This window comes from Podarcis bocagei, assembly GCF_964188305.1.
Source record: "Podarcis bocagei genome assembly, chromosome: 10".
Classification (NCBI taxonomy): Eukaryota; Metazoa; Chordata; class Lepidosauria; order Squamata; family Lacertidae; genus Podarcis; species Podarcis bocagei.
Genome location: NC_138135.1, coordinates 50,664,154 through 50,685,014, shown reverse-complemented (window position 1 = coordinate 50,685,014; position 20,861 = coordinate 50,664,154). Strand labels below are relative to the sequence as shown.

At 40.4% G+C, this 20,861-nt stretch overlaps 1 protein-coding gene and 2 long non-coding RNA genes across 5 annotated transcripts in view; 1 reads left to right on the top strand and 2 right to left on the bottom strand.

Annotated features, from left to right (window-relative positions):
- The window catches only part of LOC308596660, a 292,291-nt gene that overhangs the window by 90,637 nt on the left and 180,793 nt on the right, over positions 1 to 20,861 (bottom strand). The gene's annotated exons all lie outside the window — the stretch shown is intronic.
- LOC308596669 lies at positions 4,657 to 9,509 on the top strand. Its single transcript, XR_014012634.1, has 2 exons — positions 4,657 to 5,754; positions 6,011 to 9,509. It is a non-coding gene; the product is annotated as an uncharacterized lncRNA (long non-coding RNA).
- TAFA2 (TAFA chemokine like family member 2) overlaps positions 7,974 to 20,861 on the bottom strand; it is a 144,171-nt gene continuing 131,283 nt past the window's right edge. For all 3 annotated transcript variants that reach the window (XR_014012551.1, XR_014012552.1, XM_081211881.1), the window contains one exon: positions 7,974 to 10,072. Coding sequence is in view for 1 of the 3 variants with exons in the window: in XM_081211881.1 (XP_081068007.1) it covers positions 10,061 to 10,072 (12 nt within the window). In the remaining 2 variants the exon portion in view is untranslated. The remainder of the gene's footprint in view (positions 10,073 to 20,861) is intronic.

The following is a 20,861-nucleotide window of genomic DNA, read 5'->3' as shown; positions in this document are numbered from 1 at the left end:
CCTTGACCACATGAACACAAAATGGTAAATACCGTATTTTTTGCTCTATAAGACTCACTTTTCCCCTCCTAAAAAGTAAGGGGAAATGTGTATGCATCTTATAGAGCGAATGCAGGCTGCACAGCTATCCCAGAAGCCAGAACAGCAAGAGGGATTGCTGCTTTCACTGTGTAGCAATCCCTCTTGCTGTTCTGGCTTCTGAGATTCAGAATTTTTTTTTTTCTTGTTTTCCTCCTCCAAAAACTAGGTGCGTCTTGTGGTCTGGTGCGTCTTATAGAGCGAAAAATACAGTACGTGTTTTCTGTCATGGATCTATAGCCAATTGCTGCTCCTTGACATGGCATATCTCTTTCCTTGGTTCATATACTGTTGCATGTATTACTGCATAAACACGTAGTTGTCGGGCTCACATGCAACATTTTGTCTGTGCAGAAAGGAAAAATAGAATGTAAAGCAACTGTTAAGTCCCACTGTGAAATTATGAATATTGTGAGATGTGTTGTCATTGCTGTCACAGTAGCAGAATATCGGAATATCTAACCGGATATCTAACCATTCACTGAAAATTTATAATCCCTGCAAAATTCCCTACATTATTTTGAATGGTTACTCAGCAATAATTTTTGCTCGTTATCAGACTTGGTGCACAGCTTTGAATATTCATGCTGCCTTTTCCTTTCCCTCCCCCCTTTATATAATTATTCATGAGTGAAACGCGTTCAGTTTACTTGCCTAGATTTACATATCTATTACCGCTGCATTTTTATTTGCCGAAATGAATGCCAGTGGGTTTATTTATTATATTCGAAAAGACACAAAAGTATAGCTAGCCAGAGATACGTGCTCAAAGAATTACAGTATATTTTGGCCTCTAACTGGAGTTTTCTCTTGTAGATATTTGATCCAGCTTGACAATCTTAGCTCTTTTGCATTTCAATTTGATAGGAGCATGTTCATTTCTGAGTGGGTGTTTTCCTACCTGTTTCAGTGGTGACTGATGGTCAAAACAGTAGAGCCAAATGATGCTGAGGAATTTGGTAATGAAGCTTATAAAGCTTATTGAATAAAATATAGAAGCTCGTTTCAAATGTCATATAACGTTGTATTGTATTTCAGCTTAAACTGCATGAAAAGAAGCCCTATAAAGGTCCATTACTTTCTTATTTTGAAGGGCATATGAAATTTTCCTCCCACAAAGCCAGGCAGAAGGCAGTTTCCTTGTACCCTGGGCTAGATGCAAGCAAGAACAAAATTGTCAGTATTGATTATTAAAATCAATTAGAAATATTGTGATTTCCCTGCAGCTTTCAAAAAAGATTTTTAGATTCCAGCCTCAGAAGGCATCTTCATCATACTTATGGCTGCTTACCTTTAATTCCTTGATGCGAGTCTTTAGATCTATAATCTGCCCACTCATAGAGATCTCCCTGGCCTGAAATGTTGCCACTCAGATATCAAAGTGCACACATTCCATCATTCTAATAGTTAAATGATGGCAACACTCTGTAATTGAAACAGCAGGAAAGGTCACCTTGGCGGTCCTGTGGCTGGTTTTTAAAAAGTAGCTTAAGGCACCATGGCTTTTTATTGTGAATGAGTTGACAAGAGTTTATGTCTGTGCACAGACAAAGTACATTTAAATAATTTTAAAGTTGTGACACAAAGCCTCCACAGCCTGTCTGGAGTTTCTGCAGAGAATTAAAATGCCCTTAAAGAGATTTCAGACCAACCCAGACAGCCTGCGTGATACGGAGAGTAAAGATGGGGGATGAGGACACGCTCAAATATTTTCGCTGGAGACACTTGGAAAGAAAGTGCAAAGAGCTGAATCCCAAAGAGAACCAAAGTGGGACGTGTACATTTTTCACAAGATATGTTTTCTTCTGCTTCTGTGAAAAGTTTGAATCAGTTCCCATTGTCTTCCAGTCTCTATCGGCTGCCTAGGAAAGTCCTTCAAACCGAGTCATCATCTTTTTAATTTGTTGTGGGGTCAAAAGCAGGGGTAGTGCAGGTATTGCTAATAGTGCCTGTCCCAAATTCGGGCTATTCCCAAATCTGTCTTTTCTATTGTCAAATCTGGTGGGTATTTAGTTTTTTTTAATAAAAAAAATCTGGTAGGCATGACTAGTGATGCTCAAAGGAAGCACAATGCAAACAAGGTAGTTGCCTGGGGCTCTCTTACAGCACTGTAACTGAAAGCATATGGGTAGAACATGCAATAACTACATGCGACTCAGAGCAGATCCTAGTTAGGCAATTAGAGTACACGTCAGAGTGACAGCGTCTGCCTAGGGGCAGGGCGCTCTCATAGTGGGTCTGAACCTCTGAAGGAATACTGAGAAACTGCTAGATCCAGTCATCTTTCTGGGATATGAAAGATTTGACAATCGCTCAGTAAGTTATTGGATACTAGATTTATCGGCATGGCAGCTATCCCAATGACCTCAGCACCTTGCTTGAGGTCTGCAGGTCTGGGTCTCATTAGTGCCTAGAATGGAGACTACCTGGAAACCACAGGCACACACCGTTTTGGGTTTCACGTTGGAAGAAAGAGTTGAATGCGTTCAAATCTTGCATGTAAAAGTAAATTACTGTACTGAAGATGCTATATATTCACGACAGTTTGGGGGAACGAGAACAGAAGACAAACAATAAGACTCTAACGTATCAATTGGTACATATATAATTATGATAATAGTGCAGGAGCTAAAAATGGAAAATTAAACCATATACAGTATAAATACCTGAAATAAATAAATAATAAAAGAAACCCATTCTAAACCAGTGAAGAGCCTACAGACATTCTATACATTCCAGGAATAGCACCCTTATAATGTGCAATCATAGTTTGTGGCATAGTTCACCTTGAACGCCCCATGAATAGCAAGTGAACTACATAAAGGAATATGCAGAACAGAGGTAACGCTTGCATTACACAAAAAACAAAGCGATGCCTCAACCTGGGAAAATACTATTTGGGAGTATGCCTTGTTTTATTCACACTTGGTATGAACACAAAGGTATTTTGTAACGTAACAGCAAATATTCATTCTTCAACGTTTTCCATCATCTTGCATTTCCATATGCTCTCCCACTAGGAATCTAATGAGCTCTTCATGTGAAAGATATCAAGGGACTATGTCTGAGAAACAACAACAGTTAATTATGGTGCATAAAAATGTATGAATTCACTTTCCCCATAAAACGGTGGCAAAGCTTTGGAGGGAGAGGGTGGGAATCAGAATCCTCTGACTACAGTGGTACTTCGGGAATCCTCTGACTACAATGGTACCTCAGGTTACAGATGCTTCAGGTTGCTGACGCTTCAGGTTACAGACTCCGCTAACCCAGAAATAGTACCTTGGGTTAAGAACTTTGCTTCAGGATGAGCACAGAAATTGCATGGCGGCGGCAGCGGGAGGCCTCATTAGCTAAAGTACTGTCTCAGGTTAAGAACAGTTTCAGGTTAAGAACGGGCCTCCAGAACGAATTAAGTTCTTAACCCAAGGTACCACTGTATATGGTCTATAGATGTTTTGAGCACAATATTAAATCTTCCAAGACAATGCAGTATAGTGTGGCATATCGTTTGTTAATTACCGTAGTTGAACTGTGGACGTCACTCCCACAGGAGGCAGTGACAACCACCAACCTAGATGGCTTTAAAAGAGGATTGGACAAGCGCATGGAGAAAGCTATGGAAGGTTACCAGCCATGATGGCTATGCTCTGCCCTCCGCAGTTGGGTGTAGCGACACTTCTGAATGCCAAGAGTGCCCTTGTGTTCGAATGCTGCTTTGTGGGTTACCCACACAGGCCTCTGGTGGACCACAGGGAGAAGATGATACTGGACTAGATGGGGGTGGCTGATCTGAGATCATAACAATAAAGGTTGATTGATTGACTAGATGGGCCATTGTCCTGATCCAATGGGCTCTTCTTATGATGTTGTTGTTCTTCTTATTTCCTTATGTAGTAAACACAGAAGTCTCCGGAGCATCACTTCAGATGTCACTCGAATCCAGGATAACTAGGGCTGCGCACATCTTATTGGCTTAAATGCAGCTAGGTCGTTCTTTTTCTCAATTTGGTTGAAGCTGGCTTGGAGGCAAAAGCATCAAAACACAGCATTTCATAAGAAATGACAGGATAGATGCGGATTGTGGTTATGTTATGTGTGTAGCCGTTCCTGAACGAGCAGCAGCTGCACACTGGATGCAGAGTAAACAGGAGGGTGGACCAAGTCTGTATCCCCTCCTTTCAAGAAGTGAAATTGGATCCCAAGAACGAGAAGGTTCCTCACTGTAGATAAATCAGGGTGTGTGTGTGTGTGTGTGAGAGAGAGAGAGAGAGAGAGAGAGAGAGAGAGAGAGAGAGAGTGTTTGGGGGCAAAATTTGTCTCCCACTCCAATTGGGTGTTGGCTGTGCCTGTCGTAACAAATTTTATTCTGTGAATCGCCCTGAGACCTCTTGGTATAGGGCAATATATAAAATAATAATAATAATAATAATAATAATAATAATAATAATAATAATAATAATAATAATAATAATAATAATTAATAATAATAATAATAATACACAGTTCCATCTCCTTTATATTTTCTTTGTAACATTGTGAGGTATGTAAGGCAGAAACATAGTGACATGCCCCAAGGCCATGTAGTCTACTGCTTCATAGCTGAGCAAAGACTTGAATCTGGGTTAAACTCTGCTAATGTAAGTATAACATTAACTCTCACCATCCCTTGTTTATTGTGGAAACCAAGCGTCTAAGAGAAACAGAGAGACGAGATGAGTACTGGTATATTTTTATTGGCAGTTAGTAGGTTTCTTTCAAATTAGCAATGTCTTCATTAGAAGAGACTGATGTGGCAGAAAGTCTATTTTTTTTATTTACAGCATAAGGTATTTATTTATGATGGTGGCACACACAGAGTTCACAGTTGAAATTTTTACTAAGTCTTTACATTGACAGACTGTGCAGTGGGAGCAGACAGGTTTGTACGATCAAGTATTTAAATGTTTAAAATATATCATCTGGGAGCATTTTCCAGTGGCACAGAAGAGTAAACATGAAAGATCTCTAGGATGGGAATTAAACAGCAAAGGCTGACAAGCAGTGATTAGGTAATGCTCTTTGTGCCACTTAACAGCATAGAAATTATGAGAAACTATTTAATTCCATCAGATTGTTCAGCTGTGTCATCTTCTCAGTGCACAGCTCAGTCGATTTAACTATCAGCAAGAAAACAAACAGCAACGACAAAAAGATTAGGATGACATTTGCACTGAAAAATCAAAAGCATGTCCTATTTGCCACTATCTTGGCTTGCAGTGGATGTGCTGTGATTCTAGACATGAAAGATAGAAGAGTCAATCAACAAGGAGAGATAACGACAATAATATCAAATTATTTAGAAGTCAAGGCAGGGCCAGCAGACCATCTGATGTAAACAACTTGCCACAGATGTATTCCTTCCACCTATGGGATCCAGTTCTGGGATCCACAACTAAGGTCTAATAATCAATGAGTAGGCACACTGGAGAAAGGCTTTCTGCTGACCACACCGCTCCAGATGACTTTATGGAAGTGCACCAAGCAAAATGTTGTCACCATGATACTCTTGGTGAAGCCTGCACTTTGGGTCACAACTATGTTAGCATAACCAAAGAGCTGCCAGTGCAGTAACTGCCTTTTTGATTTTTACGTTATGTACTGGGCAGGCGTGACAGGAATCTATGGAGAGCAGAGGTAGAGTAGAAGTAGAGTTTGGATTTGATATCCCGCTTTATCACTACCCAAAGGAGTCTCAGAGTGGGTAACATTCTCCTTTCCCTTCCTCCCCCACAACAAACACTCTGGGAGGTGAATGGGGCTGTAAGACTTCAGAGAAGTGTGACTAGCCCAAGGTCATCCAGCAGCTGCATGTGGAGGAGCGGGGACGCAAACCTGGTTCACCAGATTACGAGTCCACCGCTCTTAACCACTACACCACACCGGTTCACAGGTGTAACAACCGTGGTACTAAATAACTGGCTGCAAAAGACCTTGCGTCTTTGACTTGTAGATGCATCGGGATCATTCAGGTGTAAATCAAATGGATGAGCAGAACAATACTCATCTTAGGTCACAGCAGGAAACCGGAAGCAGAACTACTGTAAAGGTGGGCATCCTATTCAAATAGCTGAAACCTTGGGACAGCCACTGCCAGTTTAGTACAGACCAACTAGTTCAGTGATGGCCAAGCTTGGCCCTCCAGCTGTTTTAGGACTACAATTCCCATCATCCCTGACCAATGGTCCTGTTAGCTAGGGATGATGAGTACCAAGCTGAGTACCAAGTTAACTAAGATGAGTTAGCCATCTTAGCTGAGTACCAAGTTTGGCCATCACTGAACTAGATGAACTCAGTAGACAGCAGCTTCCTAAGACCTTAAAATATTGCTAAATAATGAAACCTGGACCTTGTTGTTGTTGTTTAGTTGTTTAGTCATGTCCGAATCTTCGTGACCCCATGGACCAAAGAACGCAAGGCACTCCTGTCTTCCACTGCCTCCCGCAGTTTGGTCAAACTCATGTTGATAGCTTCGAGAACACTGTCCAACCATCTCATCCTCTGTCGTCCCCTTCTCCTTGTGCCCTCAATCTTTCCCAACACTTACACAAAAAACAAAGGTTTCATTTTCTTCCCTAAGGGCTAAGATAAATGTTCTCAGCTGCATGTACACAGCAATTCCTTTTGGAGTGGTGGGCAAAGGAAAACACCAGGTGTCAGGCGACAGAGGAGCCAACCCCAATGGTAGGTTGCCAGCAACAGATAAGACAAGGAAAGTTCTTACCAATGTTTTTTATTCAATATTCACAGAGAGAGGCTTAGAAATGCAGCCTCTTCGAGTAGTGACGTTGCCCCGAGTGAATCTCCACCGCCTCCCTCTCTCCTCTTCATGCGTCATCACTACAGGTGCTGAGAAGTGCCCTTTGCCTCTGGGCTCTCTGCTCTCCTACTTTCAATGACCACCAGATTCTGGGGGAGGGGAGGTCTGGAATGCTTTCTAAAGACACTGTGTCTATCAGCTGTCGCCCCTCTGGCGCTTCTTCTTCCTCCACTCCCATTATTTCCCAGCTTTCCCCCTCATCTTCCTCTGAGCTGTGACCTCCCTCAAACCCCTGCTGTAATTCTGAACTGTCTCCTCCTTCTCTGGAAGGGTCAGGCTGGGGAGGTGGTCTCCACCATTTCTCCTCTGCCCAGTCCCTGACACCAGGAGAATACAGGCTAATTCATCACCATTTTTTATTTAGAATATTACTTGTACATGTTGCCTTTTATTTCCGGTTCTAAGAAAGCTAGATATATATTCTTTTTTTAAAAAAAAGTTGGGAATCTGAGATTTCTTGTTCATATCTTCCCTCTTGTTCCTCCCCTACTGATGATGTCATTGCTTCACAGAGTGAAGGAACCCGGAGCCAATCCTTGAAAGAATTCAGCGGCTACAGGGGCTCCATTTTTAGCTTGTTGAACAGGTATCAGTTAATTTTATTTGAACAGAACAACTCTCTCTTCACCCAATTCAACCTCAATGACTATTTTTTCCCCTTTTCTTGCCACTGAAACTGTGTTAACTGAAGGGGAGCCTCTGATGCCAAAGGAACATTCATGCCTCACTAATGTTAATAACATTATAGTATCCTCCACCACCAAAGTTACTACCTCTGTTTGCTGAAATGATAACCAGGAAGAAAAACAAGGTGACGTGCTCAGCAAGGCATAAAAGGAAGACGGCAAAGAAGGGAACAGGAATTCCTAGACTGGAGTCTGTATCTTGAAATGTCCCTTATCTATTTTTAAAGAGGCTTTTAAATATATATAAAAGAGCTTCCAACTGCATATGCATTCTGAGATGTTCGTTTTATAGCACAAATTTATTCACCGGTTATCAGTTATCACAACATTAACCCACTGCAGAAACTCAGTTCAGTATATTCGAAAATCCATTTATTTTTCACCTATTGATATGCATGTCTTACACTTGTATATAATACAATATTTTCAGTGTTGGTTTTAAGAATAAACACAAAGGGGAAAAAATGTTGAGAAGCATGTTGTAGATTTTTTGGCTAAATTAAAGCCAAACTCATAACTGCTACAAAATTACACATTTATACTTTTTACTATCCCAAGCAAAGGAATTAATCATATTTTTTGAATTCTGTGTTTCTCCGTTACACATACCTTTAAAAAACAAATGCATACAATATTAATCCTGTTAAAATATCAAGACTGCTAACTGATGCTACAATCAATTTATCCTAATTAAAATTTAATTAACAAGGATACCCCTTCTGCAAAAAGTTGGATTACTCTGTAGCAGAATTATATACTATACATTTCAGATTGATTTTCAGCTATCGTTCGTTTTCTTTCATCCAGTGCCGTAATACAACAGAGGTAATGAAATTGTTGTGGAACAATCTTGTATCATATGACAGGAAAAAGTACCTCAGGGTGTTCATTCATCATAGAACCCAATTTATTTATAATTAGCCACGCCAAATATTTGTTACAATGGGAAAGAGTTCCCTTTCCCCACAAATATTAGTAACCACTTGAAACAACTTGAGGTTCTGGGCATAATTCTTTCTGTTAGGATTGAGTTTGTGTAGTTTTCATATTACCTCCCAAAACAAATGGAGTAGAAATTTCTCTCTTTGCCTTCTCTAAGACTAACTTACAACATCAGTATGGAATGCAAAAGAAACCATTCATTTTGTCTTCATATTTCCACATAGCATGGTAAATATATTAAATGGAATATAAAATTATACATTCTGTAATAACTTAGAAAAAAAGGTTTACAGCTGCTTAAGGCATTTAAACATTAAGATTTTTCATGAAACAGTAGATCACCAAGATTAAAAAATAGATACTGAAATAGGAGATAGAAAAGAACTTCTGATTTAACAAAATAACTTCAGAATGAACCCAATGTACCTGGAGTGGCCAAGGAAATCTTCAATGGATTCCAGATTTGAAGAAACCTATTTCGTCCTATCAAGAAACAGACATCTACTTAAGCATCCAGATAGTAATATTTTTTTCAAGCAACGAAAACCAAAAACCTAAAAAACGTATCTGAATGAATACCATTGAACCTCAGAATGGAAAAATTAACATGCACCTGTCTATTTTCATGAAGGGACTAGCTAGCGCCATTTATTCTTTACCGTAATCTTTGTAGGACCTAATGATAATAAACCAAAGTGTATGCAGAAAACACCCATCTTCTTGAAATTATACGGAACTGATTATTTTAATAGCATGTTATTGGAAGGGCTTGAACATTCTGTCTCGATCACCCTTTATTTGTCCGAAAGGAATTGCGGTAGTTGGTTAGTCATAGGGAAACATGTCTGACTAATGATACATTCGTATGTGGGTGACGTATTCAGATAACTACTACTTGCCAACAATAATGATTAACGATGGATATATAGTATTTCCATTCCTATAAGAAAAGCAACTTCGACATGTTGAAATATGTAGCCTTGGAGCTTCAGGATTAGAATACAAATTAAAAGTGTCTAAAACTGTGCTGTGTCAGAGGACAATTTCTGGAACAGTGGTTTGATTACAGCAGTGCACAGTCCCACCAATAATTTGCATGGAGGACCAGGAAAGTTTCGGAGGAAATGGATCAGTACATTTCAAAGTATACTGCTTTCATCGAGGTGAAACGTCACAAGTCTCAATGCAAGGATCCAAAGGATTGCTATTTCTTCGGCGTCCTTTAAGTATCACTTCTTCGGTCGTATATCCCTTCATGTTTTTGCTATTTTTTACAAATGTACACAGTTCACTCCGTCAAAATCTCGTGTTTGTGACTTTCCAGCCATTTTGATCTCAAGTGGCTGCTGATTACAGCGAATGTTCTTTTTGAAATAATTAGTATGCCCCAGCAGTCTCAAGCCTGACCTCGAGGATTGTTAAGTTGGATATTAAAACTTCCTACTTGGCTGTATTTAATGTTATCAGCCTCGAGTGTGATCTGATTTGTCTTTTGCTATCGAGTTACCTGCAAAAACAAAAGAATATAAAGAGAAGAAAATATCAAATTGAGGTATGTTGAACATTAGGTTTATAATGGCACAAATCCATTTACTAAGCCCCTCTGTGGAGAAGGCCTTTCTAAACATGCACATAGCAATAGAACTGCAATTAGGTTTGTGTGTGACAAAATGAACTACTTGCCTGGGTCCTATTGTAACCAAGCTTAAGCTGGAATGGAAATGAACGATAAAAACAGGTTACCTCAAGGGAAATGTGGCTTTGAGCTAGTCCGAGACCTGACTGTTCCGTACTAACAAGAGGAAGTCACAAGATCTCCATTTGAGTACACCCTCTTGTGGTGAAATCTGGTATTCCCCAGTCACATACAATACACTCGTATCTTGGAAGTCGAATGGAATCTGTTCCGGAAGTCTGTTCGACTTCCAAAACGTTCGGAAACCAAAGCGTGGCTTCTGATTGGCTGCAGGAAACTCCTGCAGCCAATCGGAAGCCACAGAAGCCCCACCAGATGTTTGGGTTCCAAAGAACGTTCGCAAACCGGAAGACTCACTTCCGGGTTTGCAGCATCCAGGAGCCAAAACTTCTGAGTACCAAGGCATTTGGGATCCAAGGTACGACTGTGCTCCATCCTGTGGGGGAATGGGTTACATAGTGAGGGGGAATGGACCGTTCACTTCCGACTGAAGTCAGGATGAGATACAATACAGCAGGCACATCCAACAGGTAGATTGTGAACTACTGGTAGATCACTGGACGTCTCTGGTAGATCACTGGCTCCCCCCAAAGAAGCTCAACAAGTTTGGCTCCCCTAAAAAAGGCTAAACATTTTTTCCTGCACCCCCCAAAAACATGGCTTTCCCCCTCCCTAAAAGAAGCTCAACAACTTTGACCTGAACCCCCAAAAAGGGGGTAGATCACTGCCAGTTTTTAACTCTGTGAGTAGATCGCAGTCTCTTGGGAGTTGGCCACCCCTGCAATACAGTATATGGTGCTTCAATTCTCTGCCCAGCAGCGGCTATGCAGTTAGTTTCAAAAGAGGTGTTTATGACAGTTAACAGCAGCATCTATATTTTATATTGGTCAGGAGAAATGAAAAGGATCAGTTGTGATAGTGGCTACTTATTCAAAACCATCGGCCCTTAGTTATAGGCCTATAAGGATTCAGATTTCCAAGATGTTTGCTGGGAGAGTTCTCCCAGTGATGAAAATTAGGGCAGGTCCACTGTTTGGGGTGTCAGTCGGTCAGTCACTTAAGGGACTGGGAAGAAGCAGAAGGTAAGCCTGGGAATCAGAGGAGGCGTAAGTCGAGAGAAGCCAGCCAAGAGAGGATTATGTCTGGGTAAAGTGGTAGCAGCAGGAAGCTGGCTGCAGGACGACTCCAGGGAAGGCCACTATGGCATCTTTGTGGAAGAGTCCTGGTCTTCAAATATCTGACCAGAAGGAAGACTTCAGAGAGCAGCTGAGGCAAATCTATCAGGAAGACAGCAGCGCCTCTGAGTGAACTTTGGAGGGGAACAAAAGGGGGATTTTGACTATTAGCTTTCCACAGGGGTGAATACCAGGGCTCCCTCCTTTGAGGCAAAGTCTTAAAGAGTAACTGTGACAGATTTAAGCAAATATAAAGCCAAATATTGTTAGATGACCAATGTATATGTGTACATGCACTACTGCATTTCATTCTGTCACATGTAGTATATAATAAATGTGATAAACTTTAATAACACATTTGTTTGAAACAAGTCTCTATTCATCCGGTGCCTGGATGTGTGATAAAAGATGGCTAAAAAACCAAGTTGGAATTAAATGGTAGTGGTGAAAAAGTAAAAGGGCTAGACTTAAAAAAAGAAAAGAAAAAGTATTAAGCTATAGGAAGGTAGATCCTACAGGAGTTTAAAAGCAATTTGTGAGATAGTCAATCCAAGTGGCTCTCTACAACATGGTAGTAACTGGAACGTTTTTCTCTAAAACTGAAGGACTCTGGCTGTAAAACAAATTTGAGCCTTTTTTAAAAAAAAAAGCAGAACACATAGAAAGCCTAAATATTAGTTTGCAGATAATGCTAAATAATGAAAAGTGCATAATACTCCTTAAAGAATATATTAGGACTGTCATCATGGACACCTAAATAACAGTCCCTGGCCAGCATTTGTGCAAAATTCCTCCCTTCCCCAAATAATGAACTCATGTTGCTACTTTAAAGGCCATTTCTGAGATTCTACCAAAACCTGAGAAGGATCTTGTTTTGGGAGAACTTGAGTATACTTTTATAAAGAAAGCTCTCATGGGGATTTTCACCTCTTGGTTGGAGCCATAACTTTAGAAAAAAAGTTTTCGGGAGCGCTTTTAAAAAATAGCAGCAGCAACAGCCACAGGAAGAATGAATTAAACCAGTTCTGCTTTGGAAACAAACCTATTGTTGAGAATTCGAGCAATTTTCAAAATGTACTTCTCAATCTTTGCTGTCTCAAACTCAAGTCAAAAAGCAGAAATAATTTGGTGGGAGACAGAAGCAGCAACACTGGAGACGGGGGATGGGACATTTCTGTACACAAGATATATTCATCCTCCAATCCCTTGTACATAAAGGAGCTCTCAAAACTTCACTGGAGCACTTTCATCTGAGCCAACATAAAAATAAAAGGATCACATAGAAAGAATGCATAAGACAGAAAATTTCACAGTAATTGGATTTTTTCCCTATGCCTGACTTGCATTTAAAACATGAAGAGGGAAGAAAACAAGATCACTGTCATATCAAAAAGAACATCTTTAAGGACTCTTTCTGCTGCATCAGTGGATGCAATTAATAATCATGTTGCTTTTTTGTATTAAAACTTCATTAAACAATGCACTCCTTTCTCTGGTGGGCTGACTCACTGGACTGACCATGGTAACAGTTCATCAAGGGGTACATCTGATTTTGAAGGGCCTTGCTCCTTAATGATGAAACATTCCTTTGCCTTCAGCAAAAGCATCTGCATAGGAGTCTTTTATCAACTCTGGAGAGTAGGAGCACGACGAAAACTGAAATGTTTGCTCTAGGATTCTAGTACTAGCTTAAACATGTGTGTGTGTATGTGCATGTGTACACATACACAGCGTAACTATGCTCTCTGATTATAATAGAATCATAGAATTGTAGAGATGGAAGGGACTCCAACAGATAACCATTCAACTTCTACTAAAAAACATCCCATGAAGGGGCGTCCACAACCTCCCGAGGGAGTCTGTTCCACTGCTCTTACTGTCAGAAAGTTCTTCTTTCTTGTAGCTTGAAGCCATTGGTTCAAGTCCTACCCCCCAGAGCAGGAGAAAACAAGCTTACATTTTATGCAAAGGAGGTAGGCAAAGAAAAGCAGTAGACATAACTAAGGGCCAGACTAACCTATTATTGTCTGCTGTGACTAGCAACAGACCTTCAAGGCCGGAAGAAGGGATTTTTCTCAGACCATCTACTCTTTTTACCTTGAGAAACCATAGTTTGAAGCCAGAATCTCCTGCATGGAAGCCACGTTGTCTACCACCAAGCTGTATTAACTAGGATCTTGGCCAGATTATTTGTTTTCTACATGGCTTTTTGAGTTTTGCCATTTTTGCCATCTATGATCGGTATAATTGATAATAAGAATGCTTTTAGGAACATTTAAAAATTGAATTTGGATACCCTGCATGGCTTGCATCTGACACAGGGAGGCCGGGAGAAAAAAGTGGACAGGGGTTGTGTAGAAGGCAGAATTTTTGCAGTTCCTTTAATTATTAAAGGTGTACGAGCCCTGTCCTCTTGCATCTCGTCACCATAATTTGACAGGACCTCACATGTTGTCTGAGATTCCTGAAGCAATACCTCTATATTGCCTTGATTGGTTATTTTACTTCTGGTTACTCTGACAAAATATAATAATAAAATAATTTTAACTTCTAAACAGAACAAGTACCTCACACTAGATATGACACTTCTTTTATGAGCTAGGGTTTTCCCCCTACCCCTCCCAGAGACATCACCTTGCCAACAAAGGCCTGTATAGTTAAAGCTATGGCTTTCCCAGTGGTGATGTATGGAAGTGAGAGCTGACCATAAAGAAGGCTGATCGCCGAAGAATTGATGCTTTTGAATTATGGTGCTGGAGGAGACTCTTGAGAGTCCCATGGACTGCAAGAAGATCAAACCTCTCCATTCTTAAGGAAATCAGCCCTGAGTGCTCACTGGAAGGACAGATCATGAAGCTGAGACTCCAATACTTTGGCCACCTCATGAGAAGAGAAGACTCCCTGGAAAAGAACCTGATGCTGGGAAAGATGGAAGGCACAAGGAGAAGGGGATGACAGAGGATGAGATGGTTGGACAGTGTTTTCGAAGCTACCAACATGAGTTTGACCAAACTGCGGGAGGCAGTGAAAGACAGGAGTGCCTGGTGTGCTCTTGTCCATGGGGTCACAAAGAGTCAGACACGACTAAACAACTAAACAACGTTTCATCCTTGGGAGACACTTTGAAAACTACTGTTGAGATGTGGGGTTTAGAATTATCAATGCATTCATTATTTTTTAACCCTACAGTGAAACTGGCTGAACTGACACAGATTAATCAACACCTTTGTTTTCTGTGTTGTTCTGATGCTTCATCATAACTATGGCTAGGCAATTATCATTTGCACTTCAGACAGGGGCTTGAACTCTCTTCCAAACCATGATGCCTGTACAGGATCTTCCTTTCTATGCAGTCAAAAGAAATGTAACACGGTCCTTTGCAAGACTGGGTTAATATATTTCCCTTCTTTACCTAACAGCTTGAGGTTAGCAAGGGCAGGGTTAACAAACTGAAATTTGAAATGTCAAATTTGGCATCATCCTTAGGCTTTTATCATCCTTTGGTGACTCTGCAAAAGCCCATAAAACAGTCCAGTTCGAAAAGAGACTCCTCTGCTTTGCAGTTAAGGATGTGTCATACAACTCACATAGCATGTTAGTATCCTAGCAGGCAGAATAATTCTCAATTCCATCTTCAGAATGTGCCAGCAAAATAATTCATGTGCAGCTGCAGAACTTAGCCATGCGTGGTGCATGATCATAAATATATATGTATCTATAGCACCATCCCTGTTTATTTAGAAGACGAATTCATGCTTCACTGGGTGCATTTTATTTTAGTTTCTTATTGTTATTATCACCATTATCATTACTATTGTTGTTTCACTGGAGCCTCTAATGGATTTCTGTTGCCAGCACTCCTGCTGCTCCACCTGTCCTTTCTCCTTCTCCTTTTTAATTTTATGCTTGTAGGTCACACGCCGTTACTCTGAGTAATACTTGGAATAGTCCAAATGTGCCACTATCTGAGAATATAAATCCCAATACAAGGGAAGCACACACCAGCTATTAGTGTTAATGGCATCTATCCACTTACACATTACTCTTCAGATGTGGAAGTCAATTTCATAAAAATGCAGTTAAATTTTAGCTAATATCCATCCATGTTATTTACAGGAAGCTTCCCTTTTTGGAAAGACTGTAAGGTTTGCAACAGAGCAGCTGGAAGGTAGAGTCTTGTGCCAGGTTTTTATATATATATATAAATAGAAAAACAGAATTTGAGAGCGGCACCAAGCCGATCTTAAACATCCTAGGAGAACAGTAACATTCCAAATGTGTTCCAATCAATTCCAATCAACTTTTCAATTAATTATTAATACATCTGAAAATTAACTTTTGCTGTTGCTCAGTACTACAGATGGAAAAGGATATAACACCCTAAATATTTATTTGAATTAATTTGTTCATACTTGGCGAGTTATGGCTCCCTTTATGCTAATGTCTTTTTTTCCACATAGGTTGTTATGTTATAAATACAAAGAATTAGGCTCTCTTCATTTTCTCTGTGCTCAGTGTGCAATTACGGTATAATTACTCTGCTGTTTCAAGACTTTTTAATTTGAATTGGTGAATGGCTGCTGTGAGCCAAGCGTAATTGCATGTGAACTCGCCGCTTCTATATTAAAACAACAATGGATAATTAAATCTAAAAGAATTTTACACCTCAGATGAAGTTCGATGAGCGCATGTTCGGCTCGTGTGGCATCACTTACCACAGGAATAACTCAGAAGGTCCTCTGAAGGATAAAATCTGCCTATTAACCACTGCATTACAAAACTGTGGCGACTTCTGAAGTGGTCCAAACTGGCAGGCAGGGTGGAAATGACGGAAATAGACCTGGGCATCAGAATTGGGTTGTTGTTGAGCACAGGGACGATGTGGGGAAGAGAGATTTTAAAGTATAGCATGTGTGCAATGAGCATGGGAGGAAGGACCTAAACTCTTTACCATCTCCAATTTCCATTCCAAAATTGCACTTCACCAATAATTTTCCTCCTGCGAGTCTCTGTGACATGAAGCAATCGCCCACAGAGGAACTAACTTTGGAGAGGTCAGTGTAGAGGGAAAGATTCAGCTTGGCTGTTTTTGCTCACCAGTGCTGGTCTTGGGCACACACACACATACAGCCCTAATCTGCTTTCTATATATTTGGTAGGGACATGCTGTTATCATGGCTAGGTACATATTGAATAGCACATATTATTGTTTTACTATTATTTATTGAATTTATATACCGCTCTATACCTGGAGGTCTCAGGGCAGTTCACAGAATAAAACCAAAATATAAAACCACAAAATACATAATCAAAATAAAAACAACCCAATAACCCCCCCCAAAAAAAACACATTTTAAAAGGGCATAGGTTCCTCACAACATTTAAAGTAAGACAGTTAAAAAACCTGGACAAGAGCCACTTGTTGGAAAGACCATGATCTCAGGAATGTTTGCAGCAATATTTATTGCCAACCGAACTGACCAGGTGCCTTTCTGATACAAAGACATATAGGAACATAATAAGCTGTACCACTAGGTAAAATCCTCAACACAGGATTTTGCTGGGGTTGGGTGGTATTTATAATGTAGCAGCAAATGAGAGGGCCTTTCTCATTTCTTCATTGGTGTCTTCCGCTCAGAAACAGAAAGGGGGTGAATGAAGAAGAATCCGTTCTGATGTTAGAAGAATGGCTAATATGTGTCCCTCTAGCTTTTACTGAACTGCAACCCCACCCATCTTCCAAAGTTGCCCCATAGGGTGATGAAAATCTAGCCTGCTGTTCCAGAAAGGTTTCCCAGACATTCAGCAGAGGGATGCTTCTGTCACGGACCATTATTTGCTTTCCTACTTGTTTATAAAGTGGCCACATTTACTGATGACACCAAACTCTTCAGGGCGGTAAGAAAGAGGGATTGCCAAGTACTCCAAAATGATTTCTCCAAATCATTCCTAAGACCGAGTTAAGGTGGAATGGGTAATGCTGAGATGTGTTGCATATGTGTGCACATGTCATTATTCCAAAGCACAGGTGGAGCATGGGCAGAAAGACCGAATGCTGCCTTATATCAAGTTGGGCTATTCCTCCATTTAGCTCAGTTTCAACTATGCTGACCGGAAACAGATCTCCAGGGTTTCAAACAGGAGTCTGTTCCACCGAGAGATGGCAGGGAATGAACCAGGGAGACTTTGCATGGAGAAGCATGGGCTCTACACTGAGCTAGAACGCTTTTGCAAAGGGCTTTTTAAATCACAGGGTACTACTATATGGAATTTTATTTTGTAACAGTGTGCAGGATCCAGAAATATGGTGTTGGCTCCGTTAGGATCACTTGCGCAAGAGCAAGTGGAAGATTTTGCAGAGCACAAATTTGGTATGAGCATGCATCTTGAGACACTGAGCAAGACCATATCTCTTGAGAACGTGCAATGGCTGTTGCAGGAGCAGACCTCCTGCAACAGAATCATACACCGCTTTGTACTAACAGAAGCACACTGCTGGGTTTTAGTTCTGTTTCTAACATAAAGCTGTTGCACTGACTCAGGAAATGCCTTTCTGCTTACAGAAGGACAGCCCTGGATCAAACCCTTTGTATGTATTTTGGTAAAGGCCAAACTTGCAGCCACATGTGTCTCAAGCATGTGTGCGCCTCTGTGTCATATATAAAGGGGGACTGGTCATATACTTGTCACACAAATGGTGGGGGCAGTGGACACCCCCCCAACTTGTGAAGACTGTTTTTAAGCAGCCTCCCCCACCCCTGCCACCACAATTGCCCTCTCATAGTAGAGCAGGGAGAAAATTCCTTAAAACCGGGGAGTTTAGCAAGGAAAGGTAATGGAAGGGCATTTCATTCTCCTCCTGTCCCACACTTTTTTGTGTAGTAATCATACTCTTGTGGCCTCCCCTTTATACCATACCCCCATAAGTTTTAAGTTTTGTCAGTTTTTTCTTATTATTTCTTACCTTCTTCGTGTTCTCTTCTATTTTGAATAGTTTTACTTGTTTGATAATTGTAACGGTTATATCTGGGGTGTTTTTTTTTAAATAACTGTTTATTCGTAGAATTGTAGAGTTGGGACCACGAGGGTCATCTAGTCCAACCCCCTGCAATACGGGAATCTTTTACCCAATGTGGGGTTCAAACCCACAACCCTGAGATTAAGAGTCTCATGCTCTTCCAACTGAGCTATTCCTGGGGTATTATGGTGAAGAGCAGGAAATAAATCTAATAAATAAATAAAATTAATAGTGTGTGTGTGTGTGTATATAATTTTTTGCCATAAATACTTAGAAATGTCACATAAGAAGAGATATTCCCTCCTACATGGGAAGGAATGGGGAATGCCTCTCCTGAGTCTGTGACACATGTATGCATGGCCTGAAAACAAATAATATCAAGTCTCCTGTGTGACTGTTGTAATAGATTACAGTAGACGTCTACAGCCAGGCAAGTGGAATGGAGGTAGTTTATGATTTCTGTACTTTGTGGAAAGCAGAGTTTGTCTGAAAACACATTTTTGAACAGATGGGAAGGCACTTGTTATAAGGATTTTGGAAACTGTGCTGTATGTTTTCATCAAATCATCAACAGTATGTGATTTGTCTAAGCAAAGGAGATTGTGGTAACATAGTTCAGAGTTGTGCATTCTGAGAAAAAACCAACTTATTGGTTTGGGCATCATTCATCATCTTGTTTTTTATTGTCATTATATTTTCTATCAAGCTTTCCACGTCAAAAAATCAAAATGTGGAACATCCTGCCATGAATACTTCCATGGCTGCAGAAATAAGCTTGAAAACATGATGGAAACAAAGACTGATTGACTGACTGGTGGCATAACATAAAGTTCTTAGTGTGGTTTGCAATAAATAAGAAAACAATTAGAATATACAGAAGATATAAAACCAAATAAATCAAAAGCAACATAAATACACTCAAGTACCTCATACCACCCTTACAAGTTAAAGCACAGATTGAAAAATTGTGAGAATAACGGACTCCATCAGTTATTTAAAAAGACTAGGTGAACATGAAGTTCTTTATCCAGTGACAGACATTAGTGGCTTAAAAGTCAGAAAACAAGTCCCAAATTATTACATTTCCCCATGAATCTTATTTATAAGGTGTTTCTAGAAGAAGAAGAAGAAGAAGAAGAAGAAGAAGAAGAAGAAGAAGAAGAAGAAGAAGAAGAAGAAGAAGAAGAAGAAGAAGAAGAACAACAACAACAACAACAACTTGATTCATTTCCAACATATATTTGGAGTTAACAATCCCAGAATAGGAATATTATAAAATCAGTACAAATGTACTGTGCCTTTTTCTTGTCATCTGCAACGTTATTCTAAACAACTGGCATTATGTGAACTGCAAGTAAAACAAAGCAAATAAACTGCAGTCCTGCAACTCTGAATTTATTTCTGATTTCACCTTAATTGCTAAGTGTTTCATCCTCATGGGTAAAAACAATATTCTGTACTTCTGTAAAATCATGTTACACAATTAGCTGTTTGAAGTAAATGTAGATGTTGCTGCCTATCACTGAGTGCCCTGAACATTTTTACTTTCAGTAGCTTTCCAAGTGGCCCAGCAGCAATTTAATGTCTAAACCATTTATGTCTTGTGATGCTATCAGTTGATGCTTATTAGTTCTTACAGACTAGGGTAGATTCAGATGAGCAGCTGACATCCAATTCGCAAGGCTGAATGGGCAAAGAGTTTCCCACAAATATACTGTCTTGCTGAAAAGAGTCTTATAAGAGAAGTTCCAAATAGCTAGGCTATCATGTGATAACTGCAATAATCTACTCAAAAACACCTGTGATCTCACAAATTTGGAGTTGTCCATAACCTACTGTTTAAGCACTATTTATGTCAGCTCTATGCACTCAGTGCTTCTTGTTTTGTGTCTTTTCTACTTATTGCCACAAACAGTAACAGCCCTGGCCTGGCGTTTCCATCTTCACTGATTCCTGCCTCAATTTCTTCACGTGGGTCAACCCAAGCTTCTCTGTTATTAACTAGGAACAGAATGGTTCAATGCAACTGACCTAGCTTCCTGGCAGCTTAATCCCTTTAACTTTGAAGGGAAGTCTGTTTAACGTCAAAGAGATACTGTATTTTTCGCTCTATAAGATGCACCTTTCCCCTCCTAAAAAGTAAGGGGAGATGTGTGTGTGTCTTACGGAGCAAATGCAGGCGGGAGGCTCTGCTCAGCGCTCCGTGTGTGCGGCTGTCGGGGGCTTTCCCCCCGCTCTTTAAAGGGAGCACGGCTCTTGGAGGAACCTTCCTCCCGCTGCCCTCAAGAGGCTTCGCGCGGCTATCCCATAAGCCAGGACAGCAAGAGGGATCACTGCGCAGCGATCCCACTTGCTGTCCTGGCTTCTGGCTTAGCCGTGCGAAGCCTCTTGAGGGCAGGGGAGCCTT